Source organism: Natrix helvetica (genome assembly GCF_964273705.1).
Source record: "Natrix helvetica genome assembly, chromosome: 8".
NCBI lineage: Eukaryota > Metazoa > Chordata > Lepidosauria > Squamata > Natricidae > Natrix > Natrix helvetica.
The window spans coordinates 6,819,175-6,840,059 of NC_138559.1; the positions used below are offsets into that span (position 1 = coordinate 6,819,175).

At 41.8% G+C, this 20,885-nt stretch overlaps 1 protein-coding gene across 1 annotated transcript; it reads left to right on the plus strand.

Moving 5' to 3' along the window:
* The first annotated feature begins 1,369 nt into the window (after window positions 1-1,369).
* On the plus strand, window positions 1,370-2,576 carry TCIM (transcriptional and immune response regulator). Its single transcript, XM_081961395.1, has one exon. The coding sequence runs from the start codon at window positions 1,459-1,461 to the stop codon at window positions 1,744-1,746; it is 288 nt and encodes a 95-aa protein (XP_081817521.1). The 5' UTR covers window positions 1,370-1,458; the 3' UTR covers window positions 1,747-2,576.
* Window positions 2,577-20,885: the final 18,309 nt, after the last annotated feature.

A 20,885-nucleotide genomic window follows, 5' to 3' on the forward strand; every position in this document is an offset into this window, starting at 1 on the left:
AAAACCCAGGGAAAGAAAGAATCTTTCATATTCAAAATGGTGTTTCTCATCAGAAACTTGATGGAAGGGACAGCTCAGCTTGGTTGAAAGCTTTTCGGCAATCAGTGACTTTTTCGAACAGCTGCCTTCTACTCATGTGGGGATTGTAATTCCCAGCACACTGACTGAGAAGGCTGCAAGTTGTAGTTGCAATATCGAACAATCAACCCATGGAACAGAAGTTGCCTTCAGAAGTCGTGGGAGCTTCATCCCTGGAGACTTTCAAGAAGAGACTGGACTGACATCTGTCAGAAATTGTGCAGGGTCTCCTGCTTGGGCAGGGGAGGGGGGTTGGACTAGATGACCTACAAGGTCCCTTCCAACTTTGTTAATCTGTAAAACTTAAAACGGCAAAATAGGAAGGGCCGCATTGGAATTCTGTGGTGAATAAGGGGTATTTACAATAGAGTTTAAGGACATAGAATCCAAGACTTTCACTGAATTTTAATTAGGATGCTGGAAAAATCAATTGTTTTGCTTTTTCCAGGAGTGGCAAATATCTGATATTTTTGGACTCTTGGCTTCTCTGAGCATTAGCTATTCCTTAATTTCTGTCCCTCCTGAATGTTTTGAGACATCTCTAGTCTAACACCCCCCCCCCCCAAGACATCTGTTTACAAAAAGTGTGTTTCAAAAATCTACGTACGGCGAGAAAAGGCACTTCCAAATGCATACATAAGTACAAGTCCTCATGCATTTTATATTTAAAGCAAATATCAAAATTAAGCTGGCCACACAAAGAGACTGTTTTCCCTCCATCCCTTAATTTTCACCAGAGTTAAATTATAGCTTGCATAATGACTGAAGGCTCGAAGAAAAGATTTGCTTGGAAACTTTTGACTCTTTTAATATTTTTTTTAAAAAATTATGGGCCTTTCATCAATCTACTAAAGCGAATTTGTTCAGTTGCTAAAGCAAGTGATAAGTTTTGCTGAGAGAGAGAGAGAGAGAGAGAAAGAAAGAGAGAAACAGAGAGAGAGAGAAAAAAAGAGAGAGAAAGAGAGAAAAAAAGAGAAAGAGAGAAAGAGAGAGAAAGAAAAGAGAAAGAGAAAAAAGAGAGAGAAAGAGAGAGAGAGAGAAAGAAAAAGAAAAGAGAGAGAGAGAAAGAAAGAAAGAGGGAAAAGAAACAGAGAGAGAGTGAGGAAAGAGAGAGAAAGAGAAAAAAGAGAGCAAGAGAGTGAGGAGAAAACTGGCAGCTCAACTGTTAAACTGCCCTTTGATTACTGGATGTTGAACTGGGCGTGATGTCACCGCTGTAACTTGAGCTTCCGCCTCAGCCGCTCGGCTGCCTTTAAATAGCAGTGCCATCCCCGTGAGTTCTCTACAGGCTTCCCAGGAGCAATCCACTCACCAGGCCAACCTACGGGCTGCCTCTGACATCCTTGGAAGTGGTGAGGAGCAACTCGGTGACAAGCCAGCATGTCCACCTCCCTGAGAGTCAGCCCGTCCGTTCATGGCTATCGCTTCGACACTGCTTCGCGTAAGAAAGCCGTGCCCAACATCTTTGAGGACCTGGATCAAGAGACTCTGGAAAAGCTCTTCAAAAACTCCGGGGACAGGAAAGCCGAGGAAAGAGCGAAGATTATCTTGGCCACTGACCAAGATCTGGAGGAGAAAGCCAGATCCCTCATGGCCCTGAAGCAGAGAACCCGGGAGAAACTTTTCCAATTCCTGAAGTTCGGGAAACATTCCATCAAAATCCACTGAAGAACCACAAGAGCAAGATGGTGACCCAAAATAATAATAATAATAATATTTGCACAGCTCTTCCGCTGGTGTCATCCTTTGCGCTCGCCAGCATCTCCAACGCCTGGTACGAGACGGAGGATGCTTGGACATGCCAGTCATGGGCCGTTCAAACCTCACTGACTGTGCGTGTGTGCTTCTTTTGCGGACTCCAACCTGAACAGTCCAAAGGGAGTCACTCATCCAAGGATGAAAGCAGCAGGTACCCAGCCACAAAAGGATGGAAAAGTGGTGGAAGGGACTGCTGCAAACTTTTTCGGGCAGCACGGAGGGGGAAAGTGACTCTGTAATTTTCTCCTGGACTAAAACGATCTGCTTACCTGACAGATTTTTTTCTGGACACGTGTTTACTGAGTGTGCAACACCTCCCATAAGGTGCTTTCCTCTTCCCGGCTGGGATCACAAGAGACCAGACAGCAATCCACGTTTATCCCTTTGCATTTGCAGAGAAATGCACCAGGGGAACTGCTTCTCCCCTGCAAGTCAATTATTCTCCCAAGAGAGAAAGAGAGAACTTTTTTTCCAGGACAGTGTGTGAAGCAATCCTGTTTTCTCTTCCATTTCTTAAAACAAATTGCACAAACTTTTTTTAAAAATTTCCTCCTGACTTCCTGAACTGTGAAAAGTCTCTTTGAGACACCACATTCACTCTTTTTTTATTTTTTTTACTGTTTCTGCCATAGTAATGAACTTAACAAGTAATAAGCTATGTTGATGATGCTGTAGTAACGGGCATTAATTTATTGCATATGCTGCATGGTGGAATCAATAAATTATAAAGTTGATATACATTGCTCTTGATTTGAAATGGTTTATTTGGCAAGCGAAGTTGGTTTTAAAATTGCTAAACTTCTTTCTTTTGAAGTGCCAGATCAATGTTAACATTTGATAGCGATGTTTCAGGACAGAAAACTTTTTTTAAAAAACCAAAATGAAATCTTTTTTTGTTTGTTGTAATAGATGAACATTAAAAAACGAAACACTAAAAAGTCTTCTTTAAAGTCCATTTCAATGAAGATCATTTTCAAAATCTTTTTTCTAAATACCAGCCCTCAAATGCTGTAAAAATTGAGATAATTCTGAGCATATGCACAGTAAATTTCATGATGTATGTTTAAGAAACACTAGCCCATGATGCATCTGAATTTAAACATGAAATGATTTATGTTTGTTGAAGCTTCCCAGAAAGCTGTAATCACTTTCCTTCTCTTTGTCTTTGAATTCCTGGTTATCTCTCCAAGCTATGGGCCTCCAGAGAGATTACAATCCCACATTTTTTATTGCTTTAGGTCCTTTGTGCAATCTTTAACTGTTCAACCTCTTTAAAAGTTTTGAAGTACAAATATAGAACATAGAATGTACTTTTTAAAAGCCTCCAGATCTACTTCTGGAGGCAAGTTGTTCCACTGATTAATTGTTCTAACTGTCAGGAGGTTTCTCCTTAGTTCTGGGTTGCTTCTCTCCTTGATTAGTTTCCAACCATTGCTTCTTGTCCTGCCCTAAGGTGCTTTGGAGAATAGTTTGACTCCCTCTTCTTTCTGGCAACCCCTGAGATATTGGAAGATTGCTATCATGTCTCCCCTGGTCCTTCTTTTCATTAAACTAAAAGAAAGTTATAGACATGAAACCCTGTAAATGCACTCAAGTGCAGCTTCCATGATGCTGATGGTTGGGAATAATGGGAGTGGTAGTACTCCCAATACATCTGCAAGTAACTGGGAGAAAGTTATTTTATCATTCTTTTCACTAGACATACCCAAACATTACTCCCATTGTATAGCTGAGGTTCAGTGAGGCTCAAGGTTTTCCCAAAGTAAAACTGAGCATCCCCATTCCACATCTGGATTCCGGAGATTAAAACATTAACTAACAACAGATCAAAGCTGCAACTTTTGAAGCTACTTTCCTCAGGGAAAAAAAAAAAGAAAGTTGCAAAAGATGGGAGCAGCTTCTTAGTCACCTCGTCATTGGAGTCGAGTTACACAGTTGCAAACTTAAGCGATCAGAGTACATCGGGTAAATTAAATACTATTTAAGTAGGTCCAATCACTCTGCCAATTGCATAGAAGGGATAGAATAGAAGTTAGGAGAGGAAAAAAAATGCCCCAAGCAGTTATTGAGGGACTTATTTTTACCCTTTCTTTGATGGCTGTTTAGTGCTCTACATGAGCTATTTTACACTTTGCAGACCTGGAAATTGTCCATTGAATGCAGGTTTGACAGGGAAAAGTGTTTCTCTCACGTGGCAATGTACAGATGCTGTTTTAGAGATCAGCTAAAAAGCCTCAAGGATATTCCTCTTCCTGAGCAAATACTTGAGAGTTTTCATTTCCTCATTGCTATTTTTGGTGGTAATACAGCCCCCCCTCCCAATTTTTTTGTCCATAATAATTCAAATTTGAGAGGCCAACTATAGCATGTTGTTTAAGCCATCGCTGCCCTTAAGCCAAGATGGGACTTCTTTTGGCATATCAACCCAGCAAAAGATAGAATAACAGTTGGAAGGGACCTTGGAGGTCTTCTAGTCCAACCCCCTGCCTAGGCAGGAAACCCTACACCACTTCAGACAAATGGCTATCCAACATCTTCTTAAAGACTTCCAGTGTTGGGGCATTCACAACTTCTGGAGGCAACTTCTGTTCCACTGATTAATTGTTCTAACTGTCAGGAAATTTCTCCTCAGTTCTAAGTTGCTTCTCTCCTTGATTAGTTTCCACCCATTGCTTCTTGTCCTGCCCTCAGGTGCTTTGGAGAATAGTTTGACTCCCTCTTCTTTGTGGCAACCCCTGAGATATTGGAAGACTGCTATCATGTCTCCCTTAGTCCTTCTTTCTATTAAACTAGACATACCCAGTTCCTGCAACTGTTCTTCATATGTTTTAGTCTCCAGTCCCCTAATCTTCTTTGTTGCTCTTCTCTGCACTCTTTCTAGAGTCTCAGCATCTTTTTTACATCGTGGTAAATAATACTTGCTTAACGAGGATTTAGGATTTAACCTGCACGAACCATTCCAAACTCATCACCCAAGAGTTCTCCTGGCACATATATAAAAACCTCTTGCCTTGGGCAGGGAGTTGAACTAGATGACCTCCGTGGTCCCTTCCAGATCCATGATTTTATTTTTCCGTGAGTCCATTTCTTGAGTCTGTTTTATCGACAGATGCTTTGCTCTCTGACTAATGTAGACACTACCTATCTTTTTTTTTTTTAAAAAAAAAAACTTTTTCTATAATAACCAATAAAATTGGCTATTGTAATAAAAAGTCTCTCAAGTTGAGCACAGTGATTGACGCATCTTAATACATTCAGAGCCACAAAGTTCTCTTGGCTATAATTCATAACTGATTTAGAATAGAATGGAATAAAATAGAATAGAATAACAGAGTTGGAAGGGACCTTGGAGGTCTTCTAGTCCAACCCCCTGCATAGGCAGAGGCAGAAAACCCCACACCACTTCCTACAAATGGTTATCCAACATCTTCTTTAAAACTTTGTAGTTTTCACTGATTAATTGTTAATTAATTTACTCAGATGCTTTCTTCTGGAACTTTAAAAAATGCCCAAGTCCAGATTACTGTATACCAGGGGTGTCCAAACTTGGGAACTTTAAGACTTGTGGACTTCAACTCCCAGAATTCCCCAGCCAGCTATGCTTTAAAACAAGTCTTAAAGTTCCCAAGTTTGGACACCCCTGCTGTATACATACGACATTCTCTGCCCACTCCCCCCGACCAAGTACTTCTCAGAACAGTTGCCCAACTTTAGCAATTCTAAGATGGGTTGACTTCAACTCCCAGAATTCCTCAGGCAGCACGGAATTCTGGGAGTTGAAGTCTACGCAACTCAGAATCGCTAAGCTTTAGAATTCCTGGTTTATGCAGTATACTTTTCTTATAAGGTTCTTATAATAACAGAGAGATACAGATGTGGCTTCAGGTCATGCTCCCACATGCTGGATTTTGGAGGGGGCGGGGAGCATTTTTCTATTTTTTCAAGGGTATATCCAAGAGAGGGCAGAAGTTGTGTAAAAACATGACATAGGTCACCTTTGTATCTCTCTGCCTTGAGAGCTTAAGGGAAGGGGGACTAAAAACAGTATATTATACCATTCAGAGAGTGTTAATATTTTCCCTCTTGCAATGCCACTAAGTATAAGGATCAGGGTAGCTCCTAAAGCGAACACACTACATTTAAATCACCAGGCTCAAGGTTGACTCAGCCTTCCATCCTTCCGAGGTGGGTAAAATGAGGACCCAGATTGTTGGGGGCAATAGGCTGACTCTGTAAACCACTTAGAGAGGGCTGTAAAACACTGTGAAACAGTATATAAGTCTAAATGCTATTGCTCTTCCTTCCTTCCTTCCTTCCTTCCTTCCTTCCTTCCTTCCTTCCTTCCTTCCTTCCTTCCTTCCTTCCTTCCTTCCTTCCTTCCTTCTTTCCCTCCCTCCCTCCCTCCCTCCCTCCTGCCCTGTGGTTAGAATGCAATATTGCAAGCCAACTCTGCCCACTGCCAGTAGTTCGATCCTGACCAACTGGCTCAAGATTGACTCAGCCTTCCACCCTTCTGCGGTCAGTAAAATGAGGACCCAGATTGTTGAGGGGCAAGATGGTGATGCTGTAAACCACTTAGAGAGGGCTGTAAAAGCACCGTGAAGGGGGTTATTGCTATTGCTAAATGTCTAAATTCCAATGCTCCCTGAATACAGTTCCCAGTAGGGGATTTGGCTATCTACGCCTCATAATTCCTGGTAAGGATGAAATACCTACCTCTGTGTAATTGAAAACATCATCCAAACACAGAGCAGATCTGTTTAGATTTTGAGGATGAGTTATCTCCTTGTGGAACTAGAGCAGGCAGAACGGAGAGGGCAAACATGTCATCGTTCTGGGAGTTGAAGTCCACAAGTCTTAAAGTTCCCAAGTTTGGACACTCCTGTTTTAGAGTCATTGCGTTTCCATTCCAAGCCCTCCTGAATTCCGTTAACCAATTTAGCAGTGGACTTTAATGGACTGGATTCTTGTGGATAGCTATGAACAAATCTTCTATGCTGCAACCTAATCGGTGGTCCTGATTCTTTGTGCCTGACGCTGCTTCTTTTGAGCCCAAAAGATCTGCTGTTAAGTGAGATCCTTGTTAAGGGATTTTTGCCCCATTTTATGACCTGTCTTGCCACAATTTTCTAAGTGAATCACTGCAGTTGATTAGTTAAGTCACAAGGTTGTTAAATGAATCTGGGTTCCCCATTGACCTTGTCAGAAAGTCGCAAAAATGGGGAATCTTGTGACCCTGGGACCCTGCCACTGTCATAAGTATGAACTAGTTGCCCAACGTCTGAATATGGATCACATGATCATGGGGATGGTGCAAAGGTTGTAAGTGTGAAAAGCGGTCATAACTCACATTTTTCAGTGTCGTCGTAACTTTGAACGGTCACTAAACAAACTGTTGTAAGTTGAGGACTACCTTTTACTTAACCTAGAGAAAAGCGGCAGTCTCAGAACGCCGCCCCCTTGGGGTTATTCGCTCATCATTTGGACCTCAAAATATATTGAACTAGCCGATAACCTGGCATTGCCCGGGTATTTATTTATAGGGGGGAAATGTCTGTACCAAACGTAATTTCTAATGTTGGATTTTCCCCCTTACCAGAGGGAGCCCCCTTGTGGAGGACTGTGAAGTTGTCAATTCCACTGCGCTGTACATTAGAAGCCATTTTATGGCAGTACAGTAGAAGCCATTTGAAGGCACAACAAGCTGTATCTTAACAGAACACACCACCCCCAAGGGGTATTAGGAGTGTCTTACCCACACAGTATTTTTCTCCAGAGAGGAAGTCATCTGCATACTAAGTTTGGCTGAAGGCATTCCAGAGTTATGCTGGAACACACACACACACACACACACACACACACACACACACACACCACGACAGAGAGAGAGAGAGAGAGAGAGAGAGAGGGAGGGAGGGAGGGAGGGAGGGAGGGAGGGAGAGAGAGAGAGAGAGAGAGAGAGAGAGAGAGAGAGAGAGAGAGAGAGAGAGCCATTTATATAGAGACAGATTTGGCCATCAGCCACAAAAATAGTTTCCTGTACTTGCCTTATAAAGGTGAGTGGGCTGGACTTTGATAAATAGCACTTAATTAAATAAGTTAATTAATAGAGGTCCCAGCTAGGATAAGGCTGTGCCAAAGGCCCAATTAAAAACCAAAACCAAAACCAGAGAACAAGACCTTTCTCCTCTTAAACAGTGCGGAATCATAGAAAGCGAAAAAATCTTATCCAATCTGCGCTTTCAGGTGAAGGTGCATAGATACGATTGTTTCTGGTGCAAACGTCATGTCCTTAAATATGCGTAAGAAGTGCATATCTAAGGGAATATTGAGTTATGACCTAGCTTTGAATCAAAATCAGGTCTTTTCCTCCATTGGTGTTCATGTTTGTGGTATTGGTGCTGTGCATTTTTAAGGGGAGAGTTCAGGTCAGAGGTGGCATTCAGCAGGTTCTGACCGGTTGTGGCGAACCGGTAGTGGAAATTTTGAGTAGTTCGGAGAACCGGCAAATACCACTTCTGGCTGGCCATGCCCACATCTATTCTCTGCCTCCAGGGTCCCAGCTGATCGGGAGGAAATGGGGATTTTGCAGTAACCTTCCCCTGCCACACTCACCAAGCCACACCCAGAGAACCGGTAGTAAAAAAAATTGAATCCCATCACTGGTTCAGGTTCATGTAAAAAAGATGTTGAGACTCTAGAAAGAGTGCGGAGAAGAGCAACAAAGATAATGAGGGGACTAGAGGAGAAAACACATGAAGAACGGTTGCAGGAACTGGGCATGGCTAGTCCAGTGAAGAGAAGGACCAAGGGAGACAGGATAGCAGTGTTACCATCCCATACACCCATTTTGTTTTACTGCCATCCTACATTTCTTTCCTTTTCTCCCTCCCTCCTCTCCTTTCTTCTTTCCTCCTCTCCTTTCCCTTTCCTTCTTCCCCATCCTTTCCCCTACTCCTCTCTACCTCTTCCCCTTCATCCCTCTCTTCCTATCCCTCCCCATCTTCCTCTCCTTCCCTCTTTCTTCTTGCCCTCTCCTTCCCTCTCTTCTCCTCTCTTCCTTTCCTCTTCTGTTGTTGTGGTTGCCTGCTATTTTCCTCTTCCGTCTGGTGCATTTTTGGGATAGCATTCCAGCAAACCGGCTTCTAACTTTATATTTGCCATTTTACATCCCCTGTTCCTTGTTATATTTTCCAATCCAATCCAAACTTTTCTAGTTCCCCCCTCTTTTTCCCCACTTGGAACTGAACCCAGATGGACATTTCTTCCATCACCCCAAAGTCAAAAGATGCGTCTTCTTTATCCTGAAAGAAAACTATCAATAGGCCTCCGATAGGTTGTGCGGATTGAGGGGCAAATAACTTGGGTTTTGTTATTTGTTAACCAACATAGTTAGTTTGTATTTTAATCTGATTTATATTCTTTCTTTTAAAGTGACGTTCAAGATTTAACATTCCTAAACTGATAAACAAGCTGGAGACTAGTTTATGATAAGAAAAGTTAGTTTGTAAAAATTGGGGTCTGGCTTATTTCTTGTGAACCCTAAACAAACTTTCTCCTTACAATTTACTCCCCTTCGGACCTCATTTTAATAAACTTGTATGCTATTATCCCATCCAATCAACTTTCCTCTTTCAGGTTTCTTTGTTATGTTAACTATAAAAGGGGATGTAAGCTAAAGATCGGGATTCCCTCTTTGAAGGAGGAATCCCTTTTGTCTGACTATTCTGAAAAATTGTAATAAAATGATCTTCCTGTCTCGGTTTGTCTCATTGGAAAATATGCACACCGAGGCACAAGCGTGAAAAAGCTATATTTGGCCATCAGGATATTTATGTAAGTCGTCCTCAGCATCAGGACTCACACAACATTTCATACAGGCAACCGTTCTCGCCTACAAATCTTAAAGTATTTAAGCAGACCTACACCCTGATTGCCCCCTCCCCATCTTTGGCATTCATTGGGTGGCCAGTGCTTAAGGGCAGATTGAGGGCATTGTATTGACCCCTTCCTGAGTCCTTGCTAATGCAGACTCAGTGTCTGTCAGGATGAGCAGGGAGCAGCGTTTAGGCAGGCTGAAAAAACTTCAGGAACAATGCAAAGCCCATTGTAACAAAACAAGGAAGAGATCCATGCAGGAGATTTCCGGCTGGGAGCTGCTGTGTGCTTCCATTAATTCTTCTGCCGGAGACACAGAAGCAGTCTGCCTCGGGCAGCTAAATTTATCTGGCTCTGTTGAAGATGCGACCACAAAACAGAGCATGGTTTTTGCACCCTTGGATTATCAGGGAAGAGCAATGTGGCAGGAGTTTTTTATGTTTCTCTTTCAAATTCATTCACAAATATACACTCTTATAATTACTATGAACATTTATCTATTCATCATTAATCTTTATCATTATTTTTTTTTACAAATATATAGAGTACAGTTTGGGTTGCTTTCTTGCCACTCCATGCCTCCATCTTATTTTGCAACAACCTTGCTCCTTCTCAACCTCCCTTCTCTGCCTTCTTCTTTCCTCCTCTCCTTCCTCCTTTCTTCTTCCCCTCTCTTCCCCCCTCCACCTCTCTTCTCTTCCTTCTTACCCTCTCTCCTACTCTTGATTCTCCTCCCTTACTCCCTCTGGCAAGAGTCTTCTATGTCGTTGTAAAGAATAGAGAGAGTGGTCTTGATGGAGAGATTTCTTACCAAAGCAACAAACAGATAAATGTGGCTTAAGCACATACAACACTGAATGTAGAAATAGAATAGAATTCTTTATTGGCCACAGGGATTTGTCTTTGGTACTTATGGTCTCAGTGTACATAAAAAAATACATTTGTCAAGAATCATAAGGTACAACACTTAATGATAGTGATAGGGTACAAATAAGCAATCAGGAAACAATCAATATCAATATAAATTGTAAGGATACAAGCATCAGTTACAGTCCTGGAGTCACAAGTGGGAGGAGATGGGTGATAGGAACGATGAGAAGACTAATAGTAATAGTAATGAAGACTTAGTAAATAGTTTGACAATGTTGAGGGAATTATTTGTTTAGTAGAGTGATGGCGTTTGGGGAAAAACTGTCATTGTGTCTAGTTGTCTTGTTGTGCAGTGCCTTATAATGTTGTTTTGAGGGTAGGAGTTGAAACAATTTATGTCCAGAATGTGAGGGTTAGGGTTCAAATGCCTAAAACAGTTCACATGAAGATAAAAGAGAGAGAAGAAGGAACATGTAAGATCCTGCCTCACCAGTCTTCTCAAGAAAGCAGAACTCTTGAAACAAATATGATAGCAGCCTTCCAATACTTGAGGGGCTGCCACACAGAGGAAGGGGTCAAGCTGTTCTCCAAAGCCCCTGAAGGCCAGATGAGGAATAATGGATGGAAACTGAACAAGGAGAGATTCAACCTGGAAATAAGGAGGAATTTCCTGAAAGTGAGAGCAATCAACCCGTGGAACAGAAGTTGCCTTCAGAATTCGTGGGAGCTTCATCCCTGGAGGCTTCCAAGAAGAGACTGGACTGCCACCTGTCAGAAAAGGTGTAGGGCAGTGATGCCTAACCTTTTTGTTGTTGCATGCCAAAAGTGTGCTTGTGTGCATGCCTGCACCCATAATGCAATGAGCATGTGACCCTCCCCCAGCCCCTGCACATGCATCATGACCCCCCATGCATGCATGCATGACTCCCTATGCTCCCCCGCCCCCCACACATGTGCCCAGCCCCCCCTCACCCATTTTTGGCTTTCAGGTTGGTGCAGGAGGCCTTCCAAGCCCCAAACAGGGTGCCGGGGTGGGTGGATGGGTGGGGCTCGTGCAGCACTCCCGGGCCCCATTTTGGCTTCCAGGTTGGTGCAGGAGGCTTTCCAGGTCCAAAATGGGGCATGGGGGGGGCACCCCCTCCTGCCTTGTTTTGAGCCTGGAAACAGGGTCCAACCTGGAAGCCAAGCATGATGTGCAAGGCCCCAAAATGAAATGAAAGTGCCCCCTCTACCTTGACTTGCGCATGCACATGCTCATCCCCCTGTGCATGCATGGCAGAGACCCTAAGACCAGCTGGCTGGTGTGAGGCATGAATGGACAGTGGAGCTGGGCTGGGACGACGACGACTGGCGTCCCTGCAGAGAGGGCTCTGTGCGTGCTACCTGTGGCACCCGTGCCATAGACTTGCCATCACGAGTTTAGGGTCCCCTGCTTGGGCGGGGATCACGGGGGTTGGACTAGATGACCTGGTCGCCACCCCCAGATTTCCCAGCTAGCTTCCCACAAGGAAAGTCAAAGGGAGAAACTGGATTCATTTAACAACGAAAGCAAAAAAGGTCATAAAATCGAGCGTGACTCGCTGAATGATTGCATTGCTTGACGATGACAATTTTGGTCCCAGCTTCGGTTGTGAGTCCACCTTTATAATGATGAAAGCTGCATCCAGCTAAGGGAAGAAAGCCAACGTCTCTGCAAATTGGAAACATCTTTTCCCCTGGCTGCTTTCCCAAATCTCTGGCCCGCTGATGCAAACCGCAGAAGAGCAGGACGTCAGGTCAGAGGCCAGCTGGAGGTCCATACTATCTCAGATGCTTTCAGGGCATTGAGCCAGATGTTCACTCCCCCTCCAAATGCCAAGCCAAGCTGTGAACAGTTATTAACTCAAACAGTCCAAAGAGTACCGTAAATGCTATTTTTTCAAACCGTAAACAGAAGATGTGCTGAGTTCTACGGTGTGAAAATGCCACGGTTTATTGCTACCTCTGGAGAGACATGGAGCAGGTTGGATTGTTGGTTACTCACCTTCAAATGACTGAACGTGAATGCCCCCCCCTCTGGCATTCAGCTCTGTGGTCCGAGCGCTGTAGATCCGCCAGTCTCCAGCTCTCAAAAGGATCAAAGAAATAATAAACAAGCCCAAAATAATTGCTTTTGGACTTACTAGGAAAACCAAACAAGAAAGCAGTGGGACTTTGGGTTGCCGTTTTATTGGGCTCATGGCCCTGCTCTTTCGTTCCAAGCATTGCACACAACGGAAGACAACAGCTGAGATAAACAAGGACTTAGCTGTTTTTGTCAGAAGGACCCTGAAGCTAGAAAGGACCCATGACACCGAAGAGGGTTGTGCCAGAATATCCTGCAATTCCAGCCAATATTATTAATGTGTTCTGGAAAAAAAATGGTGGGGAAATGTCGCTTGCTCTGATGCCCTCAGCCTGAGGGAGATTGTTGGTAGTTACAACTATGAACACAATGTCTTTAACCAATTAAAAGAGTTGGAAGGGACCTTGTAGGTCATCTAGTTCAACCCCGCCCAAGCAGGAGACCCTACACCATTTCTGAGAGAATGGCAGTCCAGTCTCTTCTTGAAAGCTTCCAAGGATGAAGCTCCCACAATTTCTGAAGGCAACTTCGGTTCCATTGGTTGATTGACTGTCAGAAAATTTCTCCTTATTTCCCGGTTGAATCTTCCCTTTTTCAGTTTCCATCCATTATTCCTTGTCTCGTCTTCAAGTGCTTTGGAAAACAGCTTGACCACCCCTCCTCTCTGTGGCAGCCCCTCAAGTATTGGAAGACTGCTTTCATGTCTCCCCTGATCCAACCCCCTGCCCAAGGCAGGAGGTCTCATCCCATCCCAGACACTTTTCTTAAAAACCTCCAGGGATGGAGTGCCCACAATTTCTTGCGGCAAGCTGTTACACTGGTTAATTGTCCTCACTGTTAGGAAGTTTCTCCATAATTCCATGTTGCTTCTCTCCTTGATTAGTTTCCGCCCATTGCTTCTTGTTCTACCCTCAGGTGCTTTGGAGAATAGTTTGATTCCCTCTTCTTTGTGGCAACCCCTGAGATATTGGAACACTGCTATCATGTCTCCCCTAGTCCTTCTTTTCATTAAACTAGACCTACCCAGTTCCTGCAACCGTTCTTCATATGTTTTAGCCTCCAGTCCCCTCATCATCCTGGTTGTTCTTCCTTCCCTTCAACAAGTTGGCTCTTGACCAGCCTGAAGCTATGCTTAATAGTGCACTCTTCACCCACTCCTTTGCCTGTTCCAATGGAGCATGTCACTGTGGACTATCAGGGGACCAGCTGTACTTTAGACTTCCTGTGAAAGAGATCAGAAAATTCACTGGTAGGGAATGGATGTTAGGCTAAATGTACCGTATTTTTCAGAGTATAAGATGCACCTTTCCCCCCCCAAAAAAGAGGGTGAAAATCTGGGTGCGTCTTATACACTGAACACAGCATTTTTGGCCTCTTGAAACCCTGCCTCCTTCACAAAAATGGACATGCAGTGGGTTTGGGAGGCTTGCAAAGTGCTCCTGGGGCCTTGGGAAGGCAAAAACAAGCAAAAAACAGGCTGGTTTTTTTTGCTCATTTTGCCCTCCCCCAGCCCTCAGGAGCCTCTACAAGCCTCCCAAAGGCTAGACATACCTTTTTTTTTTTGGCAAAAATTGGGCCAGTTTTCATGAAAAACGGGCCATTTTTGCTCGTTTTTGCCCCCCCCCAGCCCCAAGGAGCACTTTGCAGGCCTCTCAAACTCTTTGCATGCCCCGTTTTTCACAAAAAATGAGGGTTTGGGAGGCTTGCAGAGTGCAAACACTTTAAAAAAAATTACCTCTTCAAAATCTTGGTGCGTCTTCCCCTTCTGGGAGAGGGTGCGGTTTAGAAATCAAATAAAAGTTAAAGTTAAGTTAAAGTCTTATACTCCAGTGCGTCTTATACTCCAAAAAATATGGTATATTCTGAATGCAGGAGTTCTCCCTTTGATAATCTAGTGCAGAAGTATCAGGCTTGGAAGCCATCTTGGTATTGGGCCTCATGCCCGCCACATATTTAAACATATTTTACTGTGGGATATTGGGAGGAGGGATTGTATGGAGCAGGGGAGATATGCAGCCATAATCACATTCCTTCTCAGAGAGTTGTCATTTTGTCCCTGCACCTGGACTGAAGTGGATGGGAGGAATCTTCCTTCATGACAGTGGCTGATTGGGCCATGAAATGGACATATGGGTGCTGGTTCAGGGTCTTGGATTTTCAACCGGGTGGGGAAAATCTGGAAGCGTTCAGATTCCGGTGTTCCCCAGATGTGCCAACATGGCTTCTTTAATAAATTTGAATTTTGAGGAATCTCTAGCCTCGTGTTCTTATTTGATGGAGGATGCTATTGACAAGAAGTCTTCAGTCTTGGCAAATTTAAGACTTACAGACCAGCTCCCAGAATTCCCCAGTTAACCCTTGAATTGAAGCCCACAAGTCTTAAATTTGCCAGGTTTGGAGACCCAACATCTAATCTAGTGGACGTAGATGACATCAACAGAAGTCTGGTGACCTTTGTGATGTTACAAGAAGAGGAGGTTGATGTTTCTCCAGAGCTTTAGGGTTTTACAGGTAGAAATGACTGTTCTAATTCCTACCCATAAACCCAACCTAACCTCCGCCTCAACTTTTATGGAGGCAATTATCAAGTTTCCATAATGTGATAGTAAACAATTCAACAGCACAGCCTGGATCCACTTTTCTTGGGGAGGGGGGGGTTGGGTGTGGGTATTAAGTTCAAAATTTAAATGGCCTATTCTTCTCATTTCCATCATTTATTATTATTATTGTTATTTTTGCTATATAAAGAAAGAGCCACAATTTCAATATCTATAAAAACAGTGTGTTGTCTGGTTACAGTTAGTTTGAGCAATCAACAACATCATAATAGTAATAATGTTCCTTAATAGTAGTCCTATGATAATAGTGTTTATAATAATAATGATAATAATAATGATAATAATAATAATAATAATAATAATAATAATTCAAGTTTGTTTTTTTATTGTAAGAAAAGAAAAACGAACTTGAATATAGTCTGGATTGATTATAAAACGGCATTCGACTCATTGCCACATAGTTGGATCATAAAATGCTTAGAAACAACTGGCATTAGCAAAAATATTACATCCTTCACTGAAAAGGCGATGAAACAATGGAGAACTGAGTTGGCAGTAGGGAATGAGAACTAGGGAATGGTTAATATCAAGCGAGGAATTTTCCAGGGTGATTCACTTTCACCTCTTCTGTTCATCATCGCGATGAAACCCTATCAGTAATCTTAAAAAAAAATGAAATTAGGCTACCAAACAGCCAAAGAAGCTGAAAAAAATTCGCATTTATTATATATGAATGATTTGAAACTCTATGGTAAGTCAGAAATAGAAATCCAATCACTGACAAACACAGTCCAAGTATTCAGCACTGGTATTTCAATGCAGTTTGGCATGAAAAATGCGCCACTGTATCCATAAAAAGGGGCAAAATCACTGCATGTAGGGGAATTGAAATGCCCAATGGCCAACTAATTAAATGCAACGAAAATGAAGCCTACAAATACTTAGGCATTCTGCAGTTGGATAACATCAAACATGGAGAAGTAAAAACTATTGTCAGGAGAGAGTACACCAACAGAGTTAGGAAAATTTTGAAATCTAAATTAAATGGTGGAAATACAATCAAGGCCATAAATACTTGGGCAATACCAGTTATAAGATACACAGCTGGTATAGTTAACTGGACACAAGCTGATTTGGACATTTTGGACCAAAAAACCAGGCAACTAATGACAATGCACTACAGTTTACATCCACGCGGTGACACTGATAGATTATACATGCCCCCAAAATCAGGTGGCAGAGGATTATTACAAGTGAAGCAAATAGTTGAAGAAGAAAAACATGCACTAGCTGATTATCTAAAAGAAAGTCAAGAACATCTATTAATTGAAGTAAAGAACAAAAATCTACTGAAGGCCCAACAGACGAAACAAGAATACAGAAAAGATGTGATAAAATCAAGAATGGAGAGTTGGCAGAACAAAGCATTGCATGGTCAATTTCTGGAAAAAATAAAAGATAAAGTGGACAGTGAAAAAACTTGGTTATGGTTAACAACAGGTACATTAAAGAAAGAAACAGAGTCACTAATCCTGGCTGCGCAAGAAGAAGCTATCCGAACAAATGCCATTAGGGCCAAAATCGAAAATCCTCTGATGATGCCAAATGCAGACTCTGCAAAGAAGTTGATGAAACTGTTGACCACATACTCAGCTGCTGTAAAAAAAAAGCGCAGACCCTATTATAAATTGCGGCATAATCCAGTAGCACAAATGATCCACTGGAATTTGTGCAAAAATTATAATATTAAAACAACAACAAACTGGTGGGAACATAAACCTGAAAAAGTCACCGAAGGTCAGATGGTCAAGATCCTGTGGGATTTTCGTATACAAACGGACAAAATACTGGCGCATAACACACCAGACATCACACTGGTTGAGAAAAATAAGGTTACAATCACAGACATCGCAATACCAGGTGATAACAGGGTCGACGAGAAGGAACATGAAAAAATTGCGAAATACCAGGACCTAAAAATTGAGATTCAACGATTATGGCACAAACCAGCAGTGGTAATTCCAATGGTAATTGGCACACTGGGAGCTATTCCAAAAGCGCTGGAATTACATTTAAAACAGTTAAAACTTGAACAAAATCACCATCAGTCAAATGCAAAAAGCTGCACTGCTTGGATCTGCACGTATATTACGAAAAGAAGTTACGACGTCCTAGGCCCCTGGGTAGGGCCCGACTAGTAATCAATGCCAAATCCAGCGAAACAACTGGCTGCTGTGATACAATTGTAGTATAATAATAATAATAATAATAATAATAATAATAATAATAATAATAATAATAACAACAACAACAACAACAACAACAACAACAACAACAACAACAATAAAGCTCCCTCTGAGGAGCTTAACCTTGTCATGGTGGAGGGGCTTGCACGCTCTAGTGATCCTAAGGGCTATGCTGAACAGGTGCAACCATATCATATAGGTCTTAGGTGAAGGACCAGATGAAATTTGCTCCACAACCCATTCAAACATGGTGAATACGAGAAAAATGAAATTTATGCTGGCTGAACCATCGCCCGGATTAACAAGGGTTCCATTGGATGCTATGGCTCCTGGGCATTCTGCGCAAAATGAGCTACAGGGCTCAGTTCCCTCTGCTAGGCAACCAGGGCATGGAGCTGACAAGCTACTGGAAGAAAAGGCAAAAAATCTGGACTAGGGAAGAAAATATCTGTATTATGGAAGCTTACTATCAGTCTGAGCCAGAAAAACATGGATTTCAAAAACGAATGTATCAGATTTGGAAGGTGAACCACACGGACTATGATATCAGTGAACAAAGATTAGTAGACCAACAATGTGTAATTCTGAGCCACAAATTTTTCACTACTGCAGAATTAACAGGAATTGAAGAGAAAGCAACTAATGGTCCGAGTATACCAACAAAGAAGAGTAACATCAAGAATGATTTGCAGACTCAAAAGCAAACTGAGGAAGAAAGGGAGGAAGAGGCTGCTGAAATGGATGAAGATAAAGAACAAGGAAGCACTGAAGAGCAAGCACCAACAGATAGTGCTCAATTAGCTGAGAAAATAAAGCATCAAATGGAAGATGCTGAAAGAACACGTTTGCCAAAGCTGAACCAAGTGAACCGGAAAAAATTGAGAAATGTACTCAAAACGGTCAATGAGGCTGTGCAAACCATCCAAACCACTACATTAGCTGAAACAAACCAGCTGATTTGAGTACAGCAAAAACTACTGGGACCATCAGGTTGCGAAGATTTTAGAGAATGAGAAAGTCAAGATCTAGTGGGACTTCAGAATCCAGGCTGACAGGCACTTGGCCTACAACACACCTGACATAACAATAGTTGAAAAGAAAAAAGTATGGTTCATTGACATTGCAATACCTGGTGATGCACGAATTGAAGATAAACAGCAAGAAAAAATCACAAAATATCGGGACTTGCAAATTGAGGTTGAGTGACTGTGGAAAAAGAAATCATGTGTTGTCCCAATTGTAATTGGAGCCCTTGGAGCAATACCTAAAGGACTACCTCGCTATTTGGAAATTCTAAATTTACTTGACTTGAACATTCTGACTCTACAAAAAACCACCCTGCTTGGAACAACTTATATCCTCCGACGTTACCTTAACAGTTCCTAGGTCCTTGGTTAGGACTGGAGCTGTTGAGCTACCAACCAGCCCCAAAGGCTGTGAATCTCACCAAAGATTAACCACATAATAATAATAATAATTCTTAATTGTTAATACTAATTCATATTAATAATAAACATACAATTCTCTCATAGTAAAATTAGTCCTTTTCTGATAATTTTAAATGTTTTAACTTCTGTTTCTGTTAGTTAACCATTGATAAAACAAATCCCGTATTTCAAAATATTCTGTGTCTTCCTTCGCTTTCATTTCAAGTGTTAGTCTGTCCATTTCTAGTATTTTTATTATTACCTTCTCTTATCCATTCTGATTTTTTTTATTTTTGAAGGGATAAAATTGTATGGCTGAATTTTAACCCACATTGGGGTGGCAAGATTTCAAAATATTTGTGAGCGGTTCCCTTTGTTAGCTTCCTCTATATGTGAGATGCGGTGGCTCAGTGGCAAAGATGCTGAGCTTGTCGATCAGAAAGATCGGCATGTCAGTGGTTCGAATCCCTAGTGCCACGTAATGGAGTGAGCTGCCGTTACTTGTCCCAATTTCTGCCAACCTAGCAGTTCAAAAGCATGTGAAAATGAGAGCAGAAAAATAGGAACCACCTTTGGTGGGAAGGTAACAGCGTTCCATGAGGCTTCGGCATTGCCGGCCACATGACCACAGAGACATCTTCGGACAGCGCTGACTCTTCGGCTTTGAAACAGAGATGAGCACTGCCCCCTAGAGTCAGGAACAACTAGCACATATGTATGAGGGGAATCTTTACCTTTACCTTACTCTATATGGAAAGTTGCCTTGCATAAAGACTTTACAAAGGAGGACAAGGCCCTTGTGTCAAAATCAGAAGTGCATAATTTGGACTAACATCTCATTTGATTATTGAATGGGCTGCAAACAGTTGATAAATAGGTTGAAGGATGTTGAGAGTTCACAGATATCGTAGTCTTCATTCAGACAGATCAATGAATGCCCTTATTCCTTATTTGCTCGCTTGAGATAGCAAGATTATAGGAATATTCTTTTTTTTTTACAAGTTTTATTGCAATTTTTTCTTTTTGCCAAGATACATACTTTATGGACAGAGTGTTTACCAGGTCACATCTTATACATCACATTTATGACCATAGTTTCATTGTATTCTAATCTTCCCACTTTTATCAATATTCATCTCTTTCATATAATCCTTTGTCTTTTTCCATCAATCCAGTTAGTCTGGAGATATCATTGCTAAACACCCTTTTTTTGTCTTCAACTAATTACTGTTCATTCATCTTAACAAATTAATCATTTATCACAATATCTTTGCTATTCCCACTTCAACAGTATTATCCTCTTTACATAATTCTTTACCATTTCTTATTCAATTTTTACACATAAACATCATTGTATGCCCTCTTCTTCTTTTTCAGTTTTTCCAGTTATTTACACTATTTCTTCTTCCCAAAAAATAACTCACAAATTCCCCTTCCCCGATCATTCACATTTTAAATTTTCAACATTAGATTACGTTCAAAATTAATAATATTATTAAATTGTCTAGTTTCACATTCCCATCTACTGATTTTCCTTATTATATGTATTTACTAATATTTACCCTATTATTATGCCACTCTTTTATTGACCTATTCCTGATTAAGGGATATTCTTCTAAATACCCATCTAATACCCATCACTGTTATTGAACTATTCCAATTCCCAGCCCGAAGCCTCCTAGCTTGGAAGCGTCAGGTGCTTCTTCCAAGCTATGGATCGCCCCACTTTTGGGAAGGCTACGTGAGATTAATGGATGCCGGCTACACTAATTCAACCTCCGGAGACATCATTCCATAAATAAATTCGCCCGAAGGACTCTGGAACCTTGAAGAAGGAAGCTGGATGAAGGGAAGCAAAAACAAACCAAATCGAAAGGAGACATTTGTTTCCAAGTCAACAACCTTTGCATGCAGCAATTTAGGGCATCTTAAAAAAATAAAATAGACGTCTACTGAAATTTACAGC